The 16,391-nt window shown below is 37.7% G+C and overlaps 1 protein-coding gene across 2 annotated transcripts in view; it reads left to right on the forward strand.

Annotated features, from left to right (window-relative positions):
* KCTD16 (potassium channel tetramerization domain containing 16) overlaps positions 1-11,537 on the forward strand; it is a 234,545-nt gene extending 223,008 nt beyond the window's left edge. For both annotated transcript variants that reach the window (XM_012727865.1, XM_004686841.2), the window contains exon 3: positions 7,503-11,537. In XM_012727865.1, the coding sequence (XP_012583319.1) occupies positions 7,503-7,957 (455 nt within the window). In that variant the 3' untranslated portion in view covers positions 7,958-11,537. The remainder of the gene's footprint in view (positions 1-7,502) is intronic.
* The last annotated feature ends 4,854 nt before the right edge of the window (positions 11,538-16,391 follow it).

The following is a 16,391-nucleotide window of genomic DNA, read 5'->3' on the forward strand; positions in this document are numbered from 1 at the left end:
TTGTTGTTGCTAGTTGTTTGAAGATGTGCCATTCTCACTGGGGTGAGGTGGTATCTCATTGTGGTTTTAATTTGCATCTCCTTTATTACAAGTGATGTTGAACATTTTTTCATATACTTGTTGGCTTAAACACTTTCTTAAAAAAAAAAATCTTTATTTGACATTGTAGTTTGCCACTTGTCAGCTTTGTGGATTTGGGATCAGATAATTAACCACTTCAGTAGTTATATGTATATTCTTACAGGAGACTAGACAGTAGGGTATTGATTGAGAAGTCAAGTTACTTGTTGTTTGTGGCACTTGTTCACCCTGTGTGGATGAATAAAGATGAAAAAAGGAGTGGCCAGGATGAAAAGGACCATATAGGAAATGGGAACAGGATGGAACTTCCCTATGAAGATAAGTAAGGAATATAAAGCGGAGTAATCAGTATGTCTTGGGTGAAAATTGCTGAGACTAAGAGGAGGAAACACGATAAGGCAGCAAAAAGGATCTAGAAGACAAAAAGGATCTAGAAAATGAAATAAATGTGAGATCAAGAGACACTTGAAAAGAGCAAAGCAATGAACCAAGAAGCCAAAATTCAGTATTTCTTGCCTTATACAAGTCATTGTTTTATGTACTCACGAAGTCCATAGGTAAAACATCTGCACTAGAAGAGTATGACTGAGCATGACCAATTGGAAGATTACATGAATAGAGCATTATGGGTCAAAAGGCTAATAAAGTTAATATTTTCTCTTACAGGTTCTATAACGCTTTATGGGATTTTTGAATATTAATAAATATTTTTGGTTCATCATTAACACACACACACATACCACATACTGTGTTTAAATTCTGCTCAGACCTATGAATTTTTCTATGATCCCTGTCAGTCAGCATATTTTTTGTCATCTGCATATTAAATGCCAAGTGAAAGCCTAAATATTTTCCATTCTAATTAGCTTTACATGTCAGGTTTTTACTTTTTTTTATGGTGGAAGATTTACCATCTCTCACACATACTCTAAACTCCAACTTTTTTCCTCAGGTTTTATTGGTTTGCTACTAATTTATGTAATTTTATAATTTCAGGAGTATGAATTCACACCTCTATATATGTATATGCCTTACTCATCCTTCATCAACTTTCTAGTCTACAACCTTATCACATCCTCCCTCTACCCTCTCCCTGCATTCTTCTCTGGTAATCAGTATTTTTTTTCATAAAGTCTAAAAATGTTTTTCTTGGTTTTGCCAGGTTGTTGTTCTTTGTATTCCACAAGTGAGTGAGACCTTTGGTGACTGTCTTTTCCTTTCTGATTTTTCTTCATGTAATGTAATCACTTCAAGATTCATTGATTTTTATACCAAAAGTCTCTATTTTATTGTTTTTAGTAAGTGGGTAGTATTCCATGAGTATGTATTCCATAATTTTTTCCCACTCATCTGTTGATGGACACATAGGTTCGATTCCATGACTTGGCTATTGTAAATAATCCTGCTCTGAATAGAAGGGTACATAAACCTCTTTATATTAGTCTTTTCCTATTCTTTGGGTACATACCTAAAGCATTACTGGTGGTGTTGACTGTGGACTGTTTGTGCCCTGAAGTTGTGCCTTAGAGTTCAGGAGGAAACAACCACAGACCTTACAGTCTAGTGTAGAATACAGACATTGAACAGCTACTAAACAAATCCATAATCTGTTGCAGGTTCAAATTTTATACCAAAGGTTCAAATGGCTGCAGGTAAACTGGGTTGTAATAGCTAAGGAAGGCTGTTCTGAGAAAGTGATGTTTTAGTTGAGTGCTTTGGGATTAAATGAGATAAACAGGTGAAAATCAGAATAAATGTTGTTGCCAGAGAAAAGAGGAAACGTAGAACCCAAAGGTATAAGAAAGTTGCAGCAGGAAGGAAGGAACTGAACTAAATGATGGTTTTTCTTTTACTTCAGCTTCCTAACTGCACTGGGACAATGTTTCTGCAGGTGAAGCAAGAACTGTGTCTTTTCTTTTGCATCCAAACTTTGCCCTCTGTTCTCTGCTGTGTGATTTTTGGGTTCAGATTTAATTTATCACACTTTTTCATTGGGCCTGTGTGCCCTGTTAGGTTTTGTCCATCAGGGTGCTAGTGTAAGATTATCAGCACAGCTTTTATTTACTCCACAAGCGGTTGGTCTGGTCCCAGTGCCTGCCACTTCTTCCCCCTTTTTTCCCCTGTAATCTTCAGAGCCAGGCCTCTTCAGATATCCTAGGACCAGCAAGCAGCATTTCTGCTGATGCCCGTGTTCCATCTCCACGGAAGTCCTCTCTCAACCTTCCAGGTTCTAATAACTCCATCCTCAATTTGTTTCCCCTGCCCTAAGGATAGTCACTTCTATGGTCACTGTCTTTGTCTCTATATTGTCACCTCTTTGTATTTTCACCTCTCTGATCTCTGCCTTACCAATTCCTTATATTATATTCACCCTGTTAAGATAATAGGTTGACTCTCTTTTCTAGCCTGGCTGGGACTGATTCCTGGGTGGTTTAACTGTCTGCACTTTCTCTTTATTGACTCCTAATGACTGTCCTTAGCTCGGTCTTTTCCAGGACACATGTCCATAAATGGGAAAGGTTAAATACAAGCAAGAAATGATGATTGTTATGCTTGAAGATGCATTTTTCTCCAAAGCTTGCAGTCTGTCTATTCCCAATCTCCACTACGCCATATCCTTTCCAAGGTTAGCAGAATTATGAAAACATCAATTTGACCATTATTGACTTTTCAACCAGTATACCAAGAAAGTCTTTTGGTAGCCTCAATAAATTAAATCTGGGCACCTAGCTCCCAGACTGGCAGGCTCCTACATCATTGACAGAGAAGACAGGGGAAAGCAGTTTTCCCAGCTGTTGCTGTAAATGATGTGCATTGTGTTCACAACCATTAGCAGGTGGAGAATTTGAAGTGTGGGTAGATTGCAGAGCTGCCTCTTTTAAAAATGCATAAGCACTTTGTGAGTTTTGCTAAGTCATGTTTCACTCAGCTCAGTTTGAATTTTTCATAGGAAAGAAATAGTAGGTCGTCTTTCCTGTTTTCCTCCATCTTTATCAGTAAAGACATCCACAGTTAGGAGCGGTGTGAATAGGGGCCAAATCTAATCATATGGTTTGTTTGAATGATCCTCAGCTTTTTCAGGTTATGAATTGTGGATGATTTGAGCTGTAAGGACTTGGGACAAATGAGTTTTCTGCCCCTGCACATTTAATCAAAGTAAAAATTCCTTCCTGTTCTTGTTTTAATTTATTTGCTGTGTTCTCAAATAAATCTTTATCTTGTGAAACTTGTCCATGTAAAATTCTAAGCACTGAGTTATAAATGAGCATTCTCCCAAAGTTATCCCCTGTTCACACACCATGTGTCAGCACTATACATAGCTGTAGTTATTCTGCACCCCATTTGTAAATGCTAAGTATACACTTTCTTGGTGAATCCAGTTTTGGTGTTAGCTACTTCCTAACATGATACTCCCATCACACCTAAGAACTAGTTGTATATATATTGGTGGAACTTAATATTTGTATATTACAAGCTTGTGATTTTTTTTTCTATAGATCAAGTAGAATGTTCCTTGCCTGCCACAAACTATGTAACACCTTTATATTAACTTTCTCATTTAAATTTTTTACATTTCATTTTTCTGTGATGAATATGCTATTATTAACCTTCTTTTTTCAGTTGACGACACTGAGTCCCAGAGAGGTGAAATATTGTATTCAAACTGGGGCTTCCCTGAAGGTGTAGGAGTCAACCCTTAGCAATATCACACTATCTGTAGCTTGAGTTCAATCCTTGCCAGGGAGCTAATGCACATAGCACACATGGCACAGTATACCTCTCCTGTCTCACCCATTGCTCTCCTCAGCAGTGTGTTTTAATACATCTGCCTATTCTGCTCCCCACTCTCTCTGGTGTATTCTCTGTCCTGTCTCCACCCCAAACCTCCGGCCTATACTCCAGTTCTTTAACTCATAAATAAATAAATAAATATGCACATTTTTTTTTTATGTATACATAATCACCAATTATAGGGCCTGGTTCCTAATTCTATTTTGTCATCTTGATACAATTCAACATCCATCCATCCATCCATTCATTCATCAAACTGCTATTACATTAAGAGTAACATAATATTCTTATTATGTTAAATAATAATAATTGTTAAAATTTAACAATTGATTGTTTTTAAAATAAGGTAGAATTATTAGGGTTTCACCAGCAACTAATTAATAAACCCCAAAGGCAATATTTTTTTTTTTTTGCTTTTTTAATATATAAAAATGAGGTTTTGTGGGGATGGATTTGTTTTCTCCCCATATTTTGACTAATCAATTGTAACCTATTTTCTCCTCAGTGGAGAGGATTTTCAACCAGTTTTGAAACCTCAGCAAATTGGAGCAAATGTATATTACAATTTGAAGTACCACCGTGTTTATGAGATCATTGTTTGTGATATAGGGGGATTGTGTATACTTGAATTACAGGGTTTTACAGGCCCTCCCACACTTTCCAGGAAAGTGAGCGCACATCAATAGGATGGCAAGGACAAAGGGCTCTCACACCCACATGCATTTGGTTGCTTTACAACCTCTGCTGTGGCCCCTTCTTGGGAAGGAAATTGCCATATAGACAGTGATTCCAAAAGACATCCCTAGCTATCCTCTCACATTTCATCTATTTTTCAAATTTCAAAATGAGTCTTTACACAGCACCTCCAGCTTGACTATATTAATTCCATCTTTTTCCTTTATTTCAACATAATGTATGGACTTCAGAAGTCATCTTATCTTGCCAAAATGGTAAAACATTTAAAGGTCCTCATAAAATATTGAACATGTGGTAGTATAACAGACTCCATTGAAATAAGTTGTTCAATTTCCCTTTAATAGTGATAGTGCTCAGGGTAGTGGAAAGTAATACTTCTTATTGCCTGGAAGTTGATGGATTCCAGTTGATGTTAAAATCCATGGCCTCGCCCAATAGTTTAGGCAGGAAAGAGCAGGATGTAAGCCAGGTTCTTGGCTCCAACCGATAGTGGACAATTATGTGCATTTTTTTCTTTATGCATACATAGGACTCCCTCATATGATGGTGGTTGTGTTGTCACACTGGCTGTTAGAAAAACCTCAGGTTTTCCTCCTGAGTCCACTGAGTAGAATACATTTATGTGGAGAAGATTACTCATGGGCAGAAAAGGACAAGGCTTGCATTTTGGCTAGCTTAGCAGAGTTTATGATCAAAGTAATAAATCTTCTAGTTTTAAGGTAACAGGCATATCTCAGAATATATACTTTTTCTCCTTTTTTATTCCTCTCTTCATCTTTTTTCTTTTTCTTAAGACTAAGGTCATCATGTAAATTTTCCTCAAAAAGGATCAAACTTGATTAACTCTGCGCTGATTACTGACTACCTTTCCTTGCCCCAGTTGACTAAAGCCATATGTCCATCAAGTCATGTTAGAATAGGGATGGTCAGGTTAGAAGAGTCAGCAACTCTTCTGCTTCTACCTTCCGAAGAAGAAAAACAACCCCCACCCCCTGAATCTGTGCTGACAGACTGTACTGTAGCTGGTATTTTGTAGTCACCAGCTGGTACATATTGAAGAGTTTCTTTGTTGCATGGAAGACATGTATCTGTAATAGTTTGGAAATAACTAGGACACTACTTGCTACTGCAGTTCTTTTTGGATAATTGGATTACTGCATTTAATTTAATGGATACATTAATATTGTGATTACTCAGTGTATTTTAAGTAGTAGTGTGAACTAGCAAGTTCTATTAAGAGATACTTTTGGAGTTATTATGTACAGGTAGTCTTTTTACTCCCTTTCAAAAAAGTGGATAATTTTCTATAAATGTTTACATCTTTGAATTGTGTAAAAACCAGGCATTGCATGCAAAGACAGGACAAAACTTTCTTCAGTTATAAGTTTTCTCTACTTAGATGATGTTGGAAATACCAATAAAGCAGAATCTTATTACAATTCGACACATTATCTGAGAATAAGGTAGTACAAGTCAAAATGGGCTTCCTTTACAGTATATAAAGATACTACATTAACCTTGTGCTCAATATTGGCATCACAAAAGGAGTTCCTTTCCCTTTACTTTTTATGGCTTAAGTGCAGTAAATTATATGAAGTTTATAACAGATGACCTGTGCATAGCATAAGATTGGTAAGTAATATCAAGTTCAGGTTCTTGACTTATAACCTGTTCAGTGTATGGAAGGCTGGGAACAATGACTTATGTTAAGGGAGTTGCTCTGTGCTGTGACACTGGATTTTCTAGTTCAAAGAACCACCAACTGGTGTCTGAAAAATGACTCTGCTTCCAAATAGTTCAGAATGCAGTTCTGTGAGTTAATGCTCAGGAGAATAGGAAGAGAGGGACTGACACTAGTTCAAACGTAATTTAGTAGATCATATAACTGAAAAGTCCACTAGCTTCATGTGTAGCTTGATCCAAGTACTTAATAAAAGTTACTCTTAGAATATGGACTTTTATTGAATCTCTACACTGTACCTGAGCTATTTGCTGGGATTACAACAATGGATACTTCACTGTATCCACCACAGGGAGTTCATGAAATAGTAGCTGTGAAGCATATGCTAAAAAGAAAGACAGAAAGAAAGAAATATATCAGAGTGTGATAGAAGCAGGAACTTTGCAATTTTACAAATAGGCAGATTGAAGAAAATTAGCTAATTGCCATGTTTATAGTATCTGGGGAATCTGTATTCAAATCCCAGTTCTGCCACTTACAAATTGTACAAACTACGGTGAGTTTCTTTAACTCTCAAGGTCTCAGTTTCTTCCTATGGAAGTGGAGCTACTTAGTTCACTGAAATATCAGGAGGACCCAATGAGTTAATGGGTGCACAGAGCTTACAATGGAGACTGACTGAATTTAGCCCTTCCCAACTGAAAGTTGCCATTTCATTGACAAACTCCTCCACTATAACTAACCACTAACACATGGATTCGGGTGAATGTCATCCACAGTGAAAGTGACTAGCATTTATTGAGTGATTTCTGTGGGTCATGTAGTGCATAAAGAATTTCATTTCATATCTAATTCCTCCCTTCAGTACTAAGGAGAGGTGGAAAGATTATCTTTATCAGACAGATGAAGAAATTGAAGCTTTGAGAATTTAAGGAATCTGCCAGGGCATCAAAGATAGTGAATGGTATAGCTAAGTATTCATACTAACTTTATCTGACTTCAGGGCCCATGGGCTTAATTAAGCATTATATATACTGTTTGCTCTTGCACTGCCTGCCTTTGTTAACCTCCTCCCCTCAATGAGCCAGGCTTCTTGGTGCTCTGGTCGCAACCATGCTGTGTGCTACCCCACTTGTTCCAAAGACATGGTGTGGATACCTGTGTGGATGTGTGCATGGGGGAAATGTGGATGTGTGCTCAGGTGCTGTGTTGCTGACCAACATTAACCCAGTGTCTGATGCTTCCCTTACAGGTGAGCCTTCCCGGTGGTCCTCCTCGCACTGTGATTGCTGCTGCAAGAACGGCAAGGGTGACAAAGAAGGGGAAAGTGGCACATCTTGCAACGACCTCTCCACCTCCAGCTGTGACAGCCAGTCTGAGGCCAGCTCTCCCCAGGAGACGGTCATCTGTGGGCCGGTGACACGCCAGACCAATATCCAGACTCTGGACCGGCCCATGAAAAAGGGCCCCGTCCAGCTGATCCAACAGTCAGAGATGCGGCGGAAAAGTGATCTGCTCCGGACTCTGACTTCAGGCTCCAGGGAGTCGAACATGAGCAGCAAAAAAAAAGCTGTTAAAGAAAAGCTCTCAATAGAGGAAGAGCTAGAGAAGTGCATCCAGGATTTCCTTAAAATCAAAATTCCAGATCGGTTCCCTGAGAGAAAACATCCATGGCAATCTGAACTTTTACGGAAGTATCATCTATAGGGGAGGGCAGGGGGGTGGGAGAAGCAGCAAATCAATCCTGTGGCCGTTTTGAAATAAACCTCCTAAATAATTTACATCTGAAAAGAAAAATAACAAAAGTCCATCATATTTGTTAAAACATGACAGCCCATTGTTTTACAACTGCCTATTTACCTAGTTCACCTTAACATGTAAATCCACAGGGTAGATTTCTTTCCTGATGTGGAAGTATAAGAAAATCTTGCGTTGTTGCTGTTAGTTTGTTAACTTTGTCCCATGTGCTGAGTATCTTATTATATAAAGAAAGCCAGCCACACAAGTGTAGCTGAGAGGCCTTGGGGGTTATTTGTTTCAAACTGGGTTTTTTCCTCATCTTCTACCTCCCTTCTTTGAATTAGAATATGGTAGAAAGAGATCTGGCCCAATGGCATATGTTTGATTTTTTTTAAATTTTGTTTTCCCTTGTTTATAGGTCAAGGGGGAAATGGCAGATTTATATAACTTTTCACTCACACCTATTATGTGCCAGTTTATATTGACTCCATATGCATGAGTATTTGTGCAACACAAGCACAGTGGAGTATGTACATACACACAGTGCACATGACCCAGGGCCTACACCTCCAAAGGCAAATACCCCTGCTCCAGCAGCACCATCGTAGAGTGCTTCAGACTGATGAGCCTCTCTGCTCCTTTCTTTAAAACCCTTCTGTGAAGATTTCCCAGCTCTCTTGGCAACACTTGTTAACATCGAATAACACTCATCATCAAGAAATTGTCTTCCTTAATTTAAAAAGAACACTGTCTGGCTCCATTTTATTTATTGCTTTTTCTCTGCACTAAAAGGTGAGAAGAGTAAGTTAAACACTGTATCAAAGAAACAAACATTCACAGTCACAAAAATTACTACTAATTGACCCCATGCTCACACTTCTCTACCCTGAGCTGAATTATATTCCTTTTCTCAATGTTTTCAGAGTTCTTACTGCCCTTAATAATGTGGCCTTCCTACACAACCCTCACGGAGTTCTTTGCATTCCTGTGTAGTTGTGGAACTAAGACCACACACAGACTTGAAGAGGGATTCGGACTTTTGTTTAAGAGGAAATTATATTCCACATACCTCCTAATAATTTCTTGTGACAAGTTGCCTTTGGGATTCTGGGATTTGGCTGTGTCCATACTAGGCCTGGACTGTCATATTATAATGTCTATGAATAACCCAGCTGGAGAACTGGAGCCCCACAGTTAAGGTTTTGACTTTCTCAACTGTCTTTCTTGATTTTTATCTTTGACCTGTATAGACACAGCCAAAAAGAAACTGTTAATAGCCATCATTCCTTGTGATTGTATATTCCACTAATATAACAATAGCTCTTTCGTAGACATGTGGTAAACGAAGATTAAAAGGCCAGTTTTTACTTTCAGCATTCTTCATGCATTTCAGTGGAGATTGAAAAAAAATTAATTTGTCAATTATTAATTGGTGCCAAGCACTCCTGATTTTTTTTTTAATTGTGTGTGTGTATGTGCACATGTATCACCGGTAATAAAAGCAATGTGTGATATGTGTAGGAGGCAAAAATAATGACCAATTGCTTCTTTTTGAAATCTATCTTTTATCTCACTTATATGTAAGGGATTCCATCTTGATTCATGTTATTAGTACCTTTTAGTATATGGATATCTTTGTCAATTTTTATAATTCTTGCCTTCACACCTGGTGACAGATTCAGCCAATGTTTTCTTGTCCTAAAATTACTAATGCAGTGTAAAATTTTACCTAAGTGAGAAATTATTAAAAGAATAATAATTGTCTGAATTTAAGTAAATATTGCTCTATTTTAGCAGATCTTTAACATGGCATAGAATTATAAGGCCTACCAGTATGTCTCCAGTTTTTCTTAATGTTTCTTAATAACACACTAAACTACCAACTTAATAATGGTAGATGAACCTATAGAAAATCATAGAAGTTAAAGGGTCAAGAAGTTGAATATGGTAAAAATATTCCCAAACTTGCTGAATTCAAATGACTTCTGTGGTTCTAATGGAAATGCTGTTGAGAAGTTGGGGTCTAAATAAAATGACCATAGTCCCTACTTCCTTACATTTCAGATTTGACTATAATGGCATCATGATAGACACACTTTCAAGATCTTGCAAACCAGGAGGGTAGCAGTTAATCCACTACATGCCTTAAATAGGAAATTAAAGCATTATTTCTCTGTCTCATGACCTGACAGGAAAACTTTCTGCTTGGACACTCTTATACCTTCCAGGAACATGCATTGTAGGAAATCTCTTTAAAACAATGCTTTTAATCATGGCCAACTCTATACTAATACCCACCACAAATAGTTCAGTCAGTTAAGACAACATGGTGTTAAGTGTGTTGGTGTTGGTATGGAGCCGAACATAGAACACAGGCAGGGAAAGAGTGAGGAGGCACTGACTGACTAAATGGAAATCTTCAGTTTGAGTGTGAATGGAGTTAGCATGTGTGGTCCATGTTCCCTTAAATACTGGAAATGAGTTCTGGAGAAGTGAGTTGTTAGATTAAATGCTTTAGTGGCCCTGGTAGTCACTGTGAATCAGGCCTGTTTCCATGAACTTAGTTTTTAGGCTTTTAGTTCAATTCTGGACAGAACAATATATGTGGTTCACTTCTTGAATATTGGTTATGATAAGGGCTATAAATTCCTGACCTGAAGAAGTTAGTAGTATTTGATAGACCAAGTAAATGAGGAATCACATATGTAGTGACCCAAACTTAGGTTGTCTCCTGGGAGATTTTGCAATACAAAAATCCAGTGAGTTGGAGGTTGGGGAAGAAGGGTCATTCCCTATAGTTTGGCGGGTTTCCTGTAGTCAGGAACTTATAAATTTCTCCTACCCCCTATTAAAGGGGGAGTGATACACACTCAGCAAAAATAAATAAATAAATAAATAAAAGGAAAAACAAGAAAATAAAACTATTATTGTGATAGTATGCTTTCTCTCCCCCTACTTAGAAAAGCTTGCACTAGGTGCAACCATGAAACAAAGTAAAGCGGCTTCCCATATACACAGGAATGTTACTATTTGTAATTGTAGGCAGTTATCTTACTGGAAAGGCATGCACAGTGAATTAAAATAAAAGGGAAACAATGTACAAATCTTAAGTGTTCCCTTTGTTCTTTATTCCTCCATAGAATTTCTACACCTAAGTGAATTATTTTGGGGAAACACCTTTAGTAAAAGGTGCTTGACATGAAATTTTTCACATTTTGATTGGCCTTGTTTGATAGAGGCTACTTAATCCATAGGCACAGATATGTGTTGTTCATTTTGGGTCTTTCCAGTTGTTTTTGCCTCTGCTTCTGCAATACTTGTGCTTCTCTAGGCTTTAGATACTTTTCTGATTATCCTTTATCTGTGCCAAGAAAAACATGCTCCAGTGAGAAATAAATGGTGTATCTGGTGGTGTGCAAAATTACTTGACACTAACCCCCAAAATGGGAGCCAAACTTTGATTCTCATGCATTTCCTTTGCTACAATTTCAGTCTTCCAGCTTTGTTATTTATTTATTTTTTTAAAGATTTATTTATTCATACAGAACTGGGGTACAGGCTAGAGATGTGGAGGGTGAGAGGATCCATCAGGGACAGAGTGGGGAGCAGAACAGGCAGATTGACTAAGTACACTGGTGAGGGGAGCAGCGGGTGGGCCAGGAGAGGTCTGCCGTGCCATGTGGATCTCCTCCAGTGCAGGCGGGGATGGAACTCATGAGGAAGTGGCTTAAGCTTCTTAATGCAGTTCTTTAAACCGCTGCGCCTCCAGGGAGAGCCCACCAACTTTGTTATTTATTGTTGTAAATTAACTTGCTGTACTTAATTGAGTGTTGATATTTTTTGTCATTAGCACTTTATGAATTTGACTAACTTTGGTCTCCAGGTGAGCTTTACTAGAACTAATAATATTTTGAACTTTTAGGACAAATTCTTTGTCACCTCTATTTGACATAGAAATTTTCAAAGGAAAAATGAAGGAGTTATTTTTTTATCCCTGGTGACTCTGTGGCAGATAAATATTTTTGACAATTTGCATGCTGGGTTATAGATTTAGCATGGGCCATTTTTCTCTTTAATGTCCTGGTGGTGTTGGCATCTTGCAATCTTGATTGCCCCTATTCCAATTTATTTATTTTCCTTTATAGTATCAAAATAGCACACTAGAGAAAGAATCTGAGCAAGAATTCTGTATTCTGAGTTAAAATGGAGTTGATGTCATTTGTACAGGACTGTACAATGATTAATATCTCCTGAGAAATTAGACCAAATGAAACCTGCTGAAATGGTTTTGATTTATATTGCCGTCATCATTCTGGTTTTAGATGAAATGGTTATTGTTCTCCACCCCTGCTGAAAGTAAAGAGTCTTAAACTTTAATAATCACAGGGTTTGGATATAACCACAAAGCTCATTTTTTTTAAGTATCTGTTTTTTGTCATATATATTGTAGCAGAGATCCTTTTTCAGTGACCTCCACTGCAAATGTTTCAACCGAATCCTAATCATAGTATTCACAAAAGTCCCTTGTAGACCTTGTAAGTGCAGAACCTTTTATCCTAACCCCAAAGATACTGATCCAGAAGTTAATTTAGGGTCATGGAATCTGTATTTGGAACTGAGATCATTAATAATTACTTTGAGACCTTATTTTGAGGAACAGTTCTTAAAGAATAATGCAGAGGTCAAATTTCTTTACTTCCTAGTGGTACTTCTTCACTTCCTCTCATTTTCTCTTTACTACAAATAAGTTAAAGTATGTAGTAATTATAATCTTAAGAGGAAATCCCAAAAACAACATCCCAGGGCTCCATGATTCCTCTGCCTGTTCATCTGCCTATTGACCATAGCTTCCTCTCTACTTTGTGTGTTGGTGCCTTTTTGTTTTAGCTCCAAAAATTCTGCATTAGTATAGCTATATTCCTGGTTTGATGGGAACACATTTCTGAGTGAGCTGTATCCCAATAATACCCAACAGAGGATAAAAATAATATCCTTTCTCAAGGTCATTTCCAGACCTTTTTACAGTTGGAGTCTGAGAAACTTGAGAGTGAGCCATAACTCAGTGTTGTGTGCTATCCCAAATGTGGTTCCATTAACAGTACTTACAAATACCACTAAAATAGATGTGAGGTCATTCGTAAATTTAGTTGTATTTCATCAACAAAATCCTGAGTTATTAAACTGCTATTTTTTTTTCCAATTTGAGTCAAATAGGATTAAAGCTCTTGGAAGCTGAAGATTCTGAACCCCAATATTAAGCAAAAACATAACGCAAAACCCATGAGGAGAAAAAACAAAAGAAAGTGAATTCAAAATAATGGTTCTATTTCACATGTAAGTACATGAAGTTCTATAAATTTCCAGGTCCTCTGCCCAGGGAAGGTGACACATTGTGATTTTTTTCAGACAGATAAAGTCTGGGAGGCTTTCAGTTAGTCCCATGTTATAACTGGAAAGGCATCAAATTCTCACGTGCCTCCTAAAAAGAGAATGACATACATTCATGCTTGTCATGCTCAATGGTGAACATTTAAGGCTACCACTAAATTACATGAAGAACGTTTAATGAAACTAATGAACTGCTAATTAGTTAATCAAGATTTTTTTAATTAAGACTAACTCAGTTTTTCTTTCCTTCTCTACTTCTCAAATGAGATTTTTTTATTGTCCAGCTTCCTAGTCTTTAAAAAAAAATGTTCCTCTTCTTTATGAACAAATTGTGGTGGCGCTCATTGGATAAAAAGCCATTAGTTCCTAGGCTGTCATCTCTGCTTTATTTAGGGGATTTAATTTGAAAGTAAAAAAAAAAAAAAAAATCCTGACCCAGCAACTACCAAGGGGCTTGTGGCAAGGATGGAGAGGGATGTGATTCTTCTATTAACCAGACTAAGAACACTTTATGGCAACTGGGTATTTATTAAGTTTCTTCTTTCCAGTGAGCTTTTCTAGCTTGTCAGCTTATTCTTAGAATTTTTTATACCTGCATCTGTGTGTGTGTGTGTATATGCACAATTTTTAGTCTGGTGTTGAGTCAGTGGCTAATGATCTGTGGTAATGCCCTTGAGAGTAAGGAGGAAGTCTTTGGTTGCAAAGTTTAACAACTTTTAATTCAGCACAATAGTTTGTCTTTTATAAAACAAGCTTGTAAATTTGTGTCAGTTTTTGAGAATGTTGAGTAATAGGATGTTCCACAAAAATGCCTTGATGTGAAATGTGAACATTACAGATTTCTGTGTAAAAATCAAATGCCATTTTCAGTTAGTAGTGGTGACTGACCTACTCAAAAAAGGGGGGGGGTGGGAAAAGGGAGGAAGAGGTGGAGAGAGAGAATGTCTTGAAAGATAAAATATTCAATGATTACACTGATCTAAGTTAGTAGTTGCTCTAAGTTGCAGCCAGTGGTTAGTGGTTTTGCCCTTGTATGTGAGAGACAGAAACAATTTGAGGAAAGACTTGTCTGGCCCATGTGGGGTTAGTGACTGATCCAAGAGGGATTTTGCCCCTTCTTGGAAGGTGATACCTGGTGATATTTTTGATTGTCATGATTTGGAGGGCACTCCTACTGGTATCTATGGCTATAATCTTGGCACAAGGCCCTGTGCAGTCGCTGCAAAAAAGGAATCACCCAGCCCATAATGTCAGTAGCACTAAGATGAAGAAACTCCGAGTCAAGAGTGGCTCAATTTTTCCAAGGCATTCTTACCATTAGAAAGACTTGTATATCAAGAGATAACATAAAATAAAAGAATTATTACTATCCTACATCTGAATAGGGTTTATTTGAAATTAACTCTTTGTACAGTCATGAATTCTGAGAGATAGAAACATCATTTTTTCTCTAGGTTGCAGTCGTGGTGGATAGACCCGTGTTCTGGCCCTTGCTTTCTATTTCAGTCTCTTTATGTCTCAGAAAAATACTTCAGTAAAGTCATGAAACTTCTAACAGCTAAATGTTTGCTGTGAAGTACTCTGGGAGCATTTTCAGTTCACAAGACTCTATAAAGGATGTTTATCAAGGTGAGCCATGCTAGACAAGTTACTTTCAGAAAGAAGACAAGCTACAAGCCAATAATTTCATCACATTTAACTGCTCATTGTATACTTTATTTGTTTAGGTCGAATATCCCCTTGCTAAAAATAATACTTAGATCTTGGAAAATATGATTGTCAGAAATACAGGGGAATATCGACCCCCATGCCTTGTTTACAAAGACTTGACATATCTAGGTCCAGTCTCTGGCTATTGAGCTTATTGTCTAATGTGTATATACTCACTTTATTAGGATACAAAGTATATTTGTGTCTAAATAATCTGACATTTTTGTCATCCTAATAGTCCAATGGAATAAGGTCCTATCATTCTATCCACATTTTATAAAAGGGAAACTGAGGGCCATAGAATTTAAGTAATTCATTTATTTGTGTTTTTCATGCACTCATTCAGCAGGTATTCATGGCATATATAACCTGTGATGAGCTTTACACTCAACAAAGGAATCAAACTTCGGATGTAATACTTGCTTTCAAATCACCCAAATCCTAAAGTAATGTTTTTTTCCATATGTAGATCAAGTCAATAGTTTAGATCAATGGCCTAACTATTATGATGTATTTTAAGGAGTTACTATGTGCCAGGAATGCTACTAAGTGCTTTAGATGCCTTATCTCATTTAATCTTATAAGAGTCCAATGAGGTAAACTCTGTCAATAGCTTCTTTTTACAGGTGGTGAAAACCAGGCTCAGGAAGTTAAAGCAGCACTTAGGTCAACAGTGGCATAGCCAGATTTTCATTTGGATTTATTAAACTCCAAAGGCTGAGGGCATAGCCACCTCAATAGATCATCCTTTTGTCCTCTGGATTTAGCCTGTTTCTGACCCTGAGGAAAGGTAGCCAGGGTTCCAGCGTGACAGCCTTCCAGAAAGTCATTAACTGTTTTAAATTGCAAATACCATTCAGCTTGTGTCTCCCTAGGAAACAAAAGACAGACAGACTTAGAGGGACAGCCCAGCTGGCAAGGCCCTATCAAAGGGCAAAAACATTGTAGAACAACTATCTATCTGGTGAGTTCTGATAGCCTGTGAAACTCAATGTGGCAAGAGAATGTCCTTCTGAGGACCATGGCATCTGCCTCCTTCTCTATGCTGTGCACAGAGGACAAATTTTAAAGAAGTAGGTGTGTGTGTATACATGCAGGTATCTGCTATTTTCATCTTTCAACTTTTTTTTTTAAGATTTATTTATTTATGCATACAGAACTTGGGTACAAGCCAGAGGTGCAGGGATAGTGAGAGGATTCACCAGAGACAGAGTGGGGAGCAGAACACTGCTAAGGGGAGCAGCTGGTGGGTCAGGAAAGGTCTGCCTTGCCATACTCGCTGTGCCACCAGGAGGGCCCTCAT

Source organism: Condylura cristata, unplaced genomic scaffold, assembly GCF_000260355.1.
Source record: "Condylura cristata isolate star-nosed mole 26May11 unplaced genomic scaffold, ConCri1.0 scaffold00021, whole genome shotgun sequence".
Taxonomy (NCBI): domain Eukaryota; kingdom Metazoa; phylum Chordata; class Mammalia; order Eulipotyphla; family Talpidae; genus Condylura; species Condylura cristata.